Below are 13516 nucleotides of genomic sequence, written 5' to 3'. Positions count from 1 at the left end.
ACTTAACCAAAATCTGAAGAACTGAAGCGAGATGAGTTCTATGGAACACCGATGAGCCTAAATTTCCCCGGCATTTGAAGTATTGTAAACACCACCAGGTCTTTATAAACGCCATTCTAATTGATCCCAGCATAGACCGTATACAAAAAGTGGACGTAGTCACCGTGACGTCACCCATTGGTTTGTGGACTGACCTTTTGAAGCCCAGAGTTCAGCATTTTTGGCCACCGCCATCATGCTCTTATGCAACCAGAAGTGACACGAGAGGGTGGAGCTAAGCACAACCGAACGCTGAATAAGACATTTTTTTAGGTGACCAAAAAGGTTACAATTAACTTTGAACTGAACTTTGAACTGAGAACACACTGTGAAAGGGTTAAAGTTCTAAGACTAAAACACGGACAACTCCCAGACCGGACAACGCCGTGGTAGCGACCTGTCAACCACAAGGTAGCCCCGCCCTAAAGCATACCCTGCTTTATGGTCTATTTGACTCTAAATGGGATCATAATTTACTAAATGAACATCATGCTGTATTGAAGAAGACTTGAAACTAGCGATTGAGACCATAAACTCATGTTTACAATGTTTACTGAGGTAATAAATCAAGTGAGAAGTAGAGTCATTTTCTCATAGACTTCTATACAATCAGAATAATGTTTTGCAACCAGAGGAGTCGCCCCCTGCTGGCTATTAGAAAGAACGCAAGTTTAACTTTAACTTTAACACTTCACACCCCTGTGATCCCATAACAAGATGGTCTCTATTCTTATCATTACATTGTGTTTCTAGCCCATTGGCTCTCTGAACTTTGAGGACCTTCACTTATGCTCACCTTAATATTTTTTCCTAAAATGTATTTAAAAGGTTTCATTTGTATATTTTAATCATAACATGCACCTACCTTGCTAATTTAAAAAAAACATGCAGAAGAAACTCAATATATATATCTGCAGGGACAGGTGTGTTTTTAGTGTCTCAGCACATTATTTTAATTCTATGTGTTTAAGGGAGTGTAGAGCCAGTGCTCATACGGACCAGGAAGTCTGTGTTGTTGTGGTGAGCATGCTGATGTTATTCCAATCAACCACCAGAGGACAGTGTTGAACTGTAAAACAGACATTAAATTGTGACCTGTAGTTACATCAGTGACCCCTTGTGTTTGGCCTGAGACATTTCAACAAGGCGTCAGCTGGATGTGTTCAATGCCACACAGGTTAAATAAGAAAATATGGCAGATAAACATCTTGAATCCCAGGTGGAGAAGGATGTACGTGGTACACTCTGCCATATCAGGACTGTGACACCACATCTGTGGGATTGAGAGTTGACCCCGCCATATCTGGGACACCAGTGATTAGGTCATTAAAACAACTAAACTGTATGTGTGAGTGTGTAGGTGTATGTACACCAACTTCATTGTTTGGAGGACAGGCGGACAGATATGTTTTTTTTCCCTGCTTAAAAGCTTTACTTCCATCCTTTGGAATTTCTGGAATATGGAGATATGACGAGGAATGAGATGAGGTCAACTGTAGAAACACCGTGTGACTAAATTCTCCGTCGTTCTTTCCCATGTTGACTCTTAAAACACGGCGTTATCAACGATGACATACCATTTTATGTTGCCACAACAATACAGAGTAATCCATCAGAGCATTCCAGTCCACATGAAGATGTGTGAGCCAGAGTTGCTGTCAGATATTTGGCTGATTTCTTGTGACCAAACACGACTACTCACTGACTGCTTATGTTGGTGCGTATACACCAGGGGAAACCAGGTTTTAACTGCACAATATGATGTGATAAATAAAACAAGCTGTAATAAGCAGGATATCTCTGGGGGTGTCAACTGTTATGTGCACACAGGCCAGACAAATGTGCAATGAAGACTAATGCGCAAGTAGATGCAGAGAAATGTGATTGTTTGCATAATTTCATGAGATAATTGTGTCCATACACTCGCACAGAAACTGCATAGCTTTATGTTTTTGAGATTAAGATATGCAGATCACACTTATAAGAAAAACTGTATTTCTCTAAATGATGTTGTAGGTTATTCCTGATGATGTGCCAGGGTGCAACTCAGAAAATAGGGCCTATTAGTAGAGATGATCGTCATGACAACTGATATTCGGGTGTCCCATCCTTGTTTTCTGTACATGACATAATCATTTATGCTCAGTGGATGAATATGAGGTGTAATACTGTGGCATGACAGTCTGTGTTACACACTGCCAAGAGGCAGTGTTTTGGTTTCTATTTTTTTTTTTGTATATTGTTTATACTTTTTTATGAATGTTCAAATCAAGTGTAATCACAGCTTTTTTGTAATATTTCGAAATAATGAGCTAGAATTAAAGCAGCAGTGGGTGGATATGGAGCAAATATGATTAAAAAACATATTTTTATAAAACGGTCACTATATCCTGACAGTAGTGCATGAGACAGGTAATCTGAAAAAAAACATGTGCCTCTGTGTCCTCCGGTGCTCCTAACGGCATCTGCAAGATTTCACAGACCGGAGAAAACAACCAATCAGAGCCGAGCTGTCAATCACTCGCAAACTCTGATCAAACGGTCAAACTAGGCAGCGCTGATCAAATATGAATCAATATTCTGTTACTGTAACGCCTATTTCAGTACACTACAAGATGTTTTCAGAAACATCTTGTAGTGTACTGTTTAGCTGTAAAATGAGAATGTTTGAGACCCGGCAGCCATGTTGAGAACAGTTGAGGAAATACCAAGCTCTGCCTACCGGCCGGAGCACAGCCAATAGGAACGCTCTCTCTCTGAAATGACCTGTGATTGGTCAAAGTCTCCCGTCACGGGCTAGATTTTTTTAAAGCCTGAAAACAGAGCCATGAGGAGGTGCAGAAGTTTAGTTTTCTCTCAGAACACTTGAATTACAATATGCTGAAAGGTTATTATGGAATTTTTGCCAAATGATGCCAAAAATATTCTGCCTACTGCAAGTTTAAGATTAAAATAGTAACATTTATAAATTTGGAACTTTTGGCTTTCACCAATACTAGCATTCGCCTATACCGCCGGCTCTGATTGTCCTTTAGCCTTGTAGTTGGTTGGCATCTTTCAGTCTTACTGTTTTCATCATTTATCTAAAAAAAAAAAGAATAATCTCCGGTTCAGGTAGAAAATAAAACGGGAGATCCCTCACTTATCAAAATAAAATAAGAATTAAAAACACGTCTGGATCCACCAATGACCTTCACACTGTTGCGTTGCATTTTTGATGAATCCTTGACAAACTGGAAGAAGAAATGCACACAAAGGGACGCGTGCACTTGCACGTTTGTATTCATTTATCAATGTGGGAAACCTTCTGCGTCTGATTCTCAAACAGCGGAGCAGGAATGCAGCCCTGGTTGCTGACTCTTGGTCAGCCTTATCTGGCCCTGCATAATCTCCCAGAGGTGTTTGGGTTCCCAGCAAAAATACATACACATGTGCATGCGAAAACATACCGGCATTTGGAGTGAGTTTGCGCAGACACACACACACACACAGATGAAGAGAGAGAGAAAAAAGAGAGAGAAAATTTGCCTGTAAAGGTTTATTTTTATCCATTATTCAAACAAAAAGTAAAGACAAATGTGTTCAAAGGCAAGAACATGCACACGTGTGGTTTCATGTGTGAGTCGGTTGGAGGCTCTGGTTAATCTCTAGTACATGAAGTGTTCTTGGTACAGCAAGAAAAAAAAGTGAGTGAGTATAAATGCATTGTATTGTGGGCTGTCACAGTCAAGTTAACACTTGTGGAACACGTGTGGAAAGTACTTGTCCTTGAGTTATGTAAATACAGTCCAGGTTTATAGATCTTAATAACTCCCGTGTGTGGATAAGAGCAGAGCGTGAACAACACTTTCGTACAGTACGTGCACAGAAAAGATGTTTTTCCTCCTACACGTGGCTACTTCTCGTGATTAAAAACATAAAGGGGTACATCAGCCCCCACTGTGACCCTTGGACCCCCCCGTCTTTGCTGCATGACTGCCCCCCCCCCCCCCTCCTTGCTGAGTCTGCTGGGTCCAGACCAGGCCAGCTGTGGTACAACAGACTCCATTGTCTTCTGCTATATGAAACGGTTATGTAAGAAACAAGGCAACGAGTGAGATCACCATCAACCGAGCCAGTTGATACCGCCCATGCATGCAGCTCACGCCTCTCTGCCCAAGTCATGGATTTACTGGTGTGGAATGAAGATGTGGCGGGGAGGTAAATCCAGCCTGGATCCGAGAGGGTGTAAAAGCACCCAGAATAAACCGCAGTGTAAAACAAATGACAAATGAAACGCTTCTTATTTTAATACATTTAATAGTGCACTTTGATTAACCTGTACAGAAATAATATTAATAAAAAAGATAAAACATTTGTTCATTTCTGTAACACAAAAGCTTAACATTTACAATAAAATAAAATAAAATGGTATGATACAAAACAAACATATATCTGAGGTATAAATATATTTGTTTTAAATTAACTGTAATTGTCATGCGTTATTATTTGGCAGGGACACAGTTAAAAGGTACGAACACTTACGATATGAACAATGGCTTAGCGAATAATTAATCACACAACTTGACATGAAATATGCGCGCCCTCAGATTGAAGCGTGTTATGAATGAAAGAAGGTTGTTATGAGGTCTTCTTTTTAAACACTGATGAGACAGCACAGAGAAAGAAGCTTATACAAAGATCGTTTTCCTTCCTTTGAAATTACACAAACATTCAATCTGCCCTCTTCTTTACAGTAAAACCTGTAAAATCTCCACCTTTATAAAAGGACCATTTTTTTTTCTGTTTTCTTCTCATCTTTTATAGGACTTGCCAGAGGTTTTCTGTTGCAAGTTAGAACAGTTTTTTCTCTTCTCATGTACATCAAAAGAATTGAAAAATCAATATTCTTCTTTTTTTTTTTTTTTTTTTTTAAATGTATACAAGCTATGTTTGGCCTACAAAAAAAAAAAAAAGGTGAATTGACTGTGCTCTTAACAACACTATCTCTAACTGTTTTGAATAGGGAGGAAAAGCTCAACATGGGAAAAGCTACTTGTTTCAGCTTTTTCCAGATTTGGTCCGTCATTGTGGATCTGTTGGTCTTTCATTCTAGCTTCGTCGTCCTGGTCTCTAACACTGAGCCTCAGTCACAAACAGCTCCTCTATGAGCTCTGACTGCTGTTGAATAATTGAGTTTTTGCACTATGCCTATTTTTGCACACGTATCTTCAAGAACAAAATGAGGACACATCTATTTGTGTGTTAGTAAATATCTTTGATCGTTCCTTCTTTTTTTGGTGTGCCAGCCACCGAGTCTCATCCGCCTTCCTCTACCCGAAACACTAAAATACACCCTGCTATCAGCCATCTGTCGTCTCACTACATCCCATCTATTGTCTCTACTCACTCTGCATATCACCATCACATTCACATCTTTCTTCACTCATGGATTCATCAATCAGCTGACCATAATATCGTCTACTATTCCGCCCTGTGCCTCGCTGTAACAGGAAAAAGGGACACGAAACAGACACGAACCATTACTGTGAACAGAATACTGTATGTACACATTATGCTGCCACTGGAAAACCAGTGTGAGGAATATGTATTTATTAACCGTTTGTTGCTTTGAACACGCACACACACACACACAGACACAGACACATACACAGACACGCACACACGCACCCTTGCTTCTCAGAAGCAATAGCACCCTTTGGATAAACCTCTCATCCTGTATCAGCGACGTCATGTCCTTTGGCCCAGATAAATGTTTGTGTGACACGAGTCCTCTTGGCAGCACACCGAGAGCCCCAACAGAACACTTTTAAACGATAACATCGGTCTGTTGTAACAAAATCAGAGCAAAAAAAAAAAGTCCTTCAATCCAGGATCCAGGGTTTGTCCTTTAAATGTGAGTGTTGAGAGGCTTGGACCCCGTCTACCTCTCTGTTGGAACGGGTGGAATGAGTCATTTTGAGTTAAAATTATGGTCCAAAGGAGCTGTTGAGTCTGTCGTTGCCCAAATTGCACACTGCTTTTTCTCATTTGTCCATGGGCACGGTGAATGAGTCACGTATCCGTGCCACCTCAGTGGCGCACAAGTGTCCATACAGTTTATTGTACCACTCTGGGAAACGACCCCTGAAAAAGATCCAGAAAGAGATATGTTGTTAGCTCACTGTGTCACAAAACTAAAAGACATTGAAGGGCCAAAAAGACTCAAGGTCGTTACACACCGGGGTCGTGACGAATAAACGACACAGAAATGCGGAATACTCGCCTACACACCAAGCTGGCATCAAGGAACTAGCGGCGATGAAAGCCGACTGTTGCGCCACCTCACATCGCTTTTGTCTTGACTGACAAGATACATTTGAACATACCGCAAAGACTACACCCGACGGCCAGTTAGAACGCACGTTCTGCGCCTGCGTGAGATGAAATAACTCTCCACACCAGCAGTAGTCTGTATCAGTCATTCAAAAAGGGAAACTGGAAAACCGAGGTCTGCGGATATAGAAGTTGTTGTTATGATACGTACATGAAATAAAGTGGCGTTTGCCGACCCTTTTCCCACCACTTTCACTCCAATCAGAGGGATTTCTCTCACCGACGAGCTCCGCCGCCGATTCAACATGCTGAATCGGCCCAAAAGCCTCCGACACGGGCACACTAGAGCCAACGGTGGGGGACAAACCGCAAAAACTAGGGCGACAGATGCTCACCGACGGCCCCAAACTGTCTGACAACCGACCGCCAGCTTGGTGTGTCAGGGCATTTATATGTCCGTGGCTTTTATTGTGAAAGGTAAGAACAGGAGTGGATCTGGTGTGCGCTGCCTTTGTCACGGTTGAAAGGAGTAATCAAGTTTGCCGTCGTGGTTCTGACTACGGAGCCTCTGTGTTGTTGTTTCATAAATATTGGCACAACTAAACCCGTTTCGCACAACGTGATTGGTTGATGCCTGAATTCGTGGTGCGAAAGACCAGAAAATCGGCCATGCCATGTAATATTTGCATGACAAAGACAAAAAAATACTGCCGTTGTGTAAAGGCCTTTAATCTAATCCCCTAATTGTCTTTGCTCATTCTCTCACCTGCAGTCGTTCCTGGAAATATGTGTGAGTCTGGATTTGTTGCTTCCACAGGGCTCGATGAAGTAGCGTGAGGTGAGGACATTGGCCCGGACGCCTACAACAGGTGCGCCTTCATGGTCCACAGATGTACACACCAGTGCACACGCTCCCTTTGGCAGGTCTGTTGCCCATGTTCTGTTAGAGAGAGAAAAGAGTTTGGATTAAAATACAACATTAAATCAAAGCAGAACATCGAAAAAGATGAAGACAGGAAGTGAGACACACAGGGAGGAAGAGAAGGAAAATTAGTTTACCTGAGGACCAGGTGGTCTCTGGTGGGATGTGGAGCCATGGTGTTCCTGACATACTGGTACACCTCCGTCCTTTCGTCCAGGGTCTCCACCACCCGGCTCTCGAGCAGGTCCTCGTCCCAGTAGCCCTGCTCCCGCAGCACTCGCGTCAGGACCTCCTCGGGAGTCGCAGGCACCTCCACAGTCACCTTCCACAGCCGCAGTGGGTAGCCGTCATGCACCTGGAGGAACACATGGAAAAACCCAACAACTTAACATGCAGTTCTTTTTAAATGCTAATTATTATGGTGCATTTTACGTCTTTATTTGATAGCTGAAGGTAGAGAGATGAAAGGGAATGAGAGAGAGAGAGAGAAATTGGGAATGACAGGAACCAGGGACGTTGCGGTTCAGCGTAAGTTAAGTTAAGTTATTGTGAAAAATGATCATATTTACAGATTCTACTTGACAGTTCTCATGGCTAAGTGAATGATAAGATAAACTCTTATCGAAATCTGTCACAGCGTGAGATATTAAACACTTGAGATCACATTTTTTATATGAACTTCAAGTGTCCTGGAGCTTCCTTTGGGGATATCTAATCTTATCAGTCATTTTCTGCAGAAATTAGAAGTGGTATTCCAGCCATCATTTTTATGCACAACAGTCAGGCTGTGTTTCAAAACCTCCGGACGCCCTTTAGCCAAGTCAGCTGCTTCGTTCTGCCGTCAGATGATAAAGAACACTCTGCGCCTTGTGACTCTCGAACTGGAGAAAAGATAACCTCATACAGGGCCCTTTGCACACGAGACACAGGAAATGTAAGCCTGGGATAATGGCGTGGTTGTGTATGTTTGTGTGTGTGTGTGTGTGTCTATGTCAAGCTGATGTCACTCTGGGATGGAGTCCAGTACTGGGATGGGAATGAGAAGCCAAGGGCCAGGCCGGTTTCACACGGATGTGTTCCTATACAGGAAACCCTAACTGCTGGTTTTCCACTCGATATTTAGAGAAGCAGGAGAGAGGGAAAGGATGACACGAAGAGGAAAGGAGAAGACAGGAAACACAGATAGCTGTGTGCTTCATGAATGGTGGCTTGTTCACACACTAAAGACAGATTGAATTCTTTCTCTCTCTAAATAATCTTCCGTGAATCTGAAAGCAGCCAGACGGACTCAGATGTGTGACAGTATTTATTCTTTCTAAAATGAACTATAGAGAGTGGATGAATAAAGGAGTGGGCTTACCTTCTTACAGGCCAGCTCTGCGTGCTCGGGTGTGGAGCAGCTGTCGTAACCTTTAAACTTGTCCTTGGCGTCTTTGAGGAGAGCGTCCAGGCTGTCCCGGAGGTAGGCCCTGTATCCTCCCTGTCCGACCTCTTCGCCTGCGAAGTCCTCCAAGCGTCGTGGCAGCAGCGCCTGCTCCACATAGGAGTTCCTGCAGCGATTCATCTCCTCTGGGATCTGTGGGAGAGGAGGAGGAGGAGGATGAGGGCCAGGCTTTACCTTTTCACTGTGTTGCTAGAGGCAACGTATCCTCATATAACAAGTTGTATGACATCTTATAAAAGTTATCCTTCGTTTTTCATGTGTTTTCCTACGAAATGTCTAGCAATGTGTCAATTTTCGCTCCAAACTTTTCAAAATAAAAATCCGTCGTCACAGGAAACAAGTTAGTGGATTACATACAAATTGATTTTGTGGGATACATGAATTATAGTGCATTGCTTTTCGTAGTTATAGCGATGAACGGTGTATGAGAACAGCCGGCTGGAGGCCATGAGCCACTAGGGTGCATGATGGTTAAATGTGTTTGGCAATTTGCTTTCATTTTTTCAACAAGGGAGCAGGAGTAGATTTCATTTTAAGACAAACCAGACAGCAATTACTATTCAAAGCAGAGTATTTGTATGTCTTGAAACACGTCTTTAAGTTATAAATGTCCTATGAAAGAGTGATTAACACTGTCTCTACTTAATGTTTTGTTTTTGTCCGGCATCTCCGCCCTGATTGCATTAGATCCCCCTTAATTATGGGAAACTGTATTAGCATTATTAGCATTATTGTATAATCTCTTTGTTTACCTAGCTCACTCATTCTTTCTTGTCTGCTTGTTTCATCTCTCAGGTTTAATTGAACACTAACAATGTTACAGTCTAAGAAAAGGGTTTTCATTAGATAAGGCTTGTTGAAATGAAGGCAAATTACAGCCAGTTATTTCATAGGTCATCCTCGTTTTTACGAACCTCTACGAGCAAATAGAGATCTAATTAAAAGAAAAATGATTTGAGAGGTAATTGAGTTTACTTGTTGTGTGATGTGACCATGACAGGAAGCCAGGAAGCAATCTAATAAAACAGTAATGACCCGCACCATGCAGCCTCTTAGCATCTACTGTAGCAGGTCAGAGAGGACAGACAACACCGGACAGAGCAACGGTTTCGGCTGAATGGGATTGAAATTGGATTAGTAATAGTGTAGTTTGCTGATTATTTCCTGTTTATCCATTCAAGTGCTCTCATTGCGGTCACACAGAACCACACTGGATGGGGTGGATTCATGGGTTTGCTGCCGTTGCGACTACGCTGTATTTGAACTTCTTTCACAAATGCTTGAGTTTGTTTTAGAAACACAAAGTTAAGTCCACTTCTGCACAACGGGAGAGTTTAAAACAGAAGGGCGGTTGGCTCATTTACTTTATGTAATTAAAACATCGCTCGCGCCAATGACGTGAATTGGATCAATGAGTTTGTTTACAGGACAAACACAGGGACACAAGGTGTTTGGCAATGACATGGTACAGTGAACCAGAGGTGACATTCAGTCTGTCTGCAAACTTCATCAACTTGAGTGGCCGTTCGCCACACATATATCTCAATCAGTAAACCATTCTGAAATGATCTTTGTATGCGATACGAAGCTTTACTAGCTAACTATAACTTTAAAAGTGGGGAGTTTGCTAAGTTAGAGTGCACACTCAGCTCCAGTGTTGTTAACTACTGACCCGGAAGAGTTTGCTGCACTCCTGGATCATGTGTGCCAGTCCGTGAGTGGCAGCCAGGTTCTCGTTCAGGTCTCTCTGGTCCGGCTTTCCCAGCATCTGCTTCCTGTTCATCACCCTTTAACCAAGGAAGAGGGGGAAAAGAGGACGACAAGATTAGTAATGACATCCATCATCGAGACAGCAGGGCGGTAAGAGAGGGCACAGGCTGAGGGTGGGAAGAAAGAACAAGTTTTGCTGTGTACACCTGATGAACCCTCTTCTGGCTAAACATGGAACAAAGTATGTGTTTCTTAATTAGGTCAAGATGTTTATGTAACCTTGCTATTTCCTCTGTCTCTCTCCCCTTTTCCTCTCTATCCTCCATCTACAGTATCCTGCCCTTCTGTTTCTTTAGATTGACCCTTTCCTGTTTTGAGAATGTTCAGCCTATTATAGGTTATGTAAGCTGCTAGTACAATAACTGAGTGAGTGATGGTATAATAAAGGCAATGATATAATTAAAACAAGCCGATTACAGTAGTGTAGAGAGGCACGCACATAGACACACACCTTGGCGAGGAGCTTTCCTTGCGGCGCAGGGTGTTGAGGTGGAAGAGGGACGGGGCCAGACAAACAGCCAGGTTGGTGGGAGTCATCTGGTTCTCAGACACGCTGGCCGTCACGTCGCTCAGCAGACACAGCAGCGTCCGCAGCGCCTCGCGGTTTTCGTCGGGCAGCAGCAGCACGGCAGCGCGCGCCGCCTGCAGACGGAGCTCTTTGGGCATGTCTGGAGAGGAAGAGGGAGGATGTCACGGCTTGTTTTTTAACATTATAACGACTAATAAGCACTGGCATGTTATATGACGTTCAGGATCTGTGTGTTATATAGGCCTACATGTGTGTCTACATTATATGCTTCATACTTCATGCTCAGGACGGGTTCTGTTTCACCTTATATAAACAGTTACTAATGCGGCTACACCAATCTTAAAGGAACTGGAGGGGATGTCCATGTTAACAGTGAGTCATAGACGGATGAACCAATCACACGTATCACCTCATTCCACAGGTATTTCCTGCACTCATCTTGTTTGTTTTTTCTTTTTTATGGTTTCACAATTTCTTGCTCCATGACAGGCGAGCATCTCCGGCTCCAAAATTAATACCATCTTGCATATTCCAGCACGCAAATCCTCTCACAGTATCCTCTTGCTGTGTATGTGAAGTAAAAGCATGCATCGCCCTCGCCAAGATTTTGTTTATACTTTCAATGTCTGTTTTCTTACACTGATAAATCTGGAGGAAGGTCTCAGACAGTTTGCTAGTGAGCAGAGGTTCTGGCAAATCTCTGAAGTACTGCTTCAGCATGTCTGCGACGTCAAACGCCGATTGGCCCTCGTAGTTGACGCCTCCCCCGTCTGCGCCGCTCGCCTCGTTCATCTGACGCAGAGCTTGGATTCGAGATTTAACGCCTGATTTCCTGAAAAGACCCACCTGGACGAAAAAGAGAGGGACAAAGAGTTACATCATGCGTACATACACGGAAACCTGATCAGTCAGCTTTGAACTATAAATCCTTTATTAGTCTCAGTATTACCATGAGCATGATCCTATCATTAAGGCGGAACAAAAACGATTCATGTGCCCAAAGCACTTACAAAAAAAAAAAAAAACTTTTTAAAGCTGTAAGGTGTTATCACTGAAAAATAATATTCTTGACTTATCCCCAAATCCAGAGCTTACAGTCAATACAGTTACATCACAGCAGATCCTGTTGACTGTATTTATAAGACGCTCCCATGACACCCAGTAGGCATTCTTGTACTGGATGTTGTGTAGGACCTCATCAGTGGCCTTTTAAGGCGGTATGAAATGGCGAAAAGAGTAAAAGGCCGTTGGCTTGTCCAGCCTGAATACTTTCCATGAGCCTTCACCACTTCCAAACAGAGGCGCCTTTGAAAAGAACACCATCACTCTGTGTTCTGTTGTGCCCTCTGTTATTAGCTATTTTTCTCCCTCTTTCTTTCCTTTATGAATGTACACACACACACACACACACACACACACACACACACACACACACACTCTCTGAGATAGATCTGCCATAATGTCTCTGGATTAAACAGACACAGGTGACTCAACAGCTGCACTCTCTGACTCTATCCAGACCTCCACGCTTCAGCGTATGTGTGACAGAGAGAGGGGAAAAAGCGAGAGAGAAAGAATCTGTATACGCACACACGACTAAGTGGGTATCAAGCTTTTTCCGATTCACTGCTCCATCTTACGTAACGTCCAGTGAAAAAAAAAAAATCATGGAAGAATATTTGACTGATTGCAGATGTCCTAAAATTTAAATATCATGTAACTCCAGCACCTTAAAGAAGAAGCTTCTTCTCTTAGCTTGTGTAAACTGAAAACAGCACTTAAAGCTAAATGACAGACTGGCATAGCAACTTTGACGTTATATGTGTACACTGCAATTACAGTGTATATATACAGTACATCTGTCCATATGCAGTATGTGTGTTTAGTTGTGTACACACCTGGTCGAGGCACTGACTGCGTAAGTAGCGCATGGCCTGCTGAATTCCCTGAGGGAGGGGCTGGCCTGTCCGCTGGACGATGACTTGTAGTGGCACACCGAACACATTCCTGTCTTTATAGTCGCGCACCTTGATCCGCTTCATAAACTTTGGCACAGCCCTGCAACATACACACACAAGGAAAGAAGAAGCATCAATATCTGCTACATGTTGACGTGAAGTTTGCAGCAATTCAGGTGTAAACGGATTTCTATAAAGAGGTCAACAATGTCATGACATGTCTTCATTTTTACAAGGTCCTATATGAAGAAGCTACTTTGTAATCAACAACAAACCCTGCAAGACTAAATCACGTCACTACCAAATTAGCCTGGCTATCAAAATGTGTATGTGAGTGTTTTATGTGTGTGCAAGGAGGAAACCAAGGGGCTGCAGAAGCCTGTCTCCAGGTTTATGAGAGGGGTGGATAAACAGGGTGAAGGGAGCAATAGAAGGTGTGGGGGGGTGGTTTAGGATGTGCGGACGGGTGTCAAAAGGGGAGGATCCCACTGTTTTATACTTCCGCACAAAGTGTCTGTCTCACTGTTTGTTACTCTGCG

At 42.9% G+C, this 13516-nt stretch overlaps 1 protein-coding gene across 7 annotated transcripts in view; it reads right to left on the bottom strand.

Annotated features, from left to right (window-relative positions):
- Positions 1-4321: 4321 nt before the first annotated feature.
- The window catches only part of dlc1 (DLC1 Rho GTPase activating protein), a 90302-nt gene continuing 81107 nt past the window's right edge, over positions 4322-13516 (bottom strand). For all 7 annotated transcript variants that reach the window (XM_074630021.1, XM_074630018.1, XM_074630019.1 and 4 more), the window contains 8 exons: positions 12918-13077; positions 11658-11865; positions 10942-11158; positions 10393-10507; positions 8637-8852; positions 7414-7631; positions 7121-7294; positions 4322-6165 (listed from right to left, as the gene is read on the bottom strand). In XM_074630021.1, the coding sequence (XP_074486122.1) occupies positions 6066-6165; positions 7121-7294; positions 7414-7631; positions 8637-8852; positions 10393-10507; positions 10942-11158; positions 11658-11865; positions 12918-13077 (1408 nt within the window). In that variant the 3' untranslated portion in view covers positions 4322-6065. The remainder of the gene's footprint in view (positions 6166-7120; positions 7295-7413; positions 7632-8636; positions 8853-10392; positions 10508-10941; positions 11159-11657; positions 11866-12917; positions 13078-13516) is intronic.

The sequence above is a fragment of the Sebastes fasciatus genome, chromosome 3 (assembly GCF_043250625.1).
Source record: "Sebastes fasciatus isolate fSebFas1 chromosome 3, fSebFas1.pri, whole genome shotgun sequence".
In the NCBI taxonomy this organism is placed as follows: domain Eukaryota; kingdom Metazoa; phylum Chordata; class Actinopteri; order Perciformes; family Sebastidae; genus Sebastes; species Sebastes fasciatus.
This window is presented reverse-complemented; position numbering and strand designations above follow the sequence as displayed.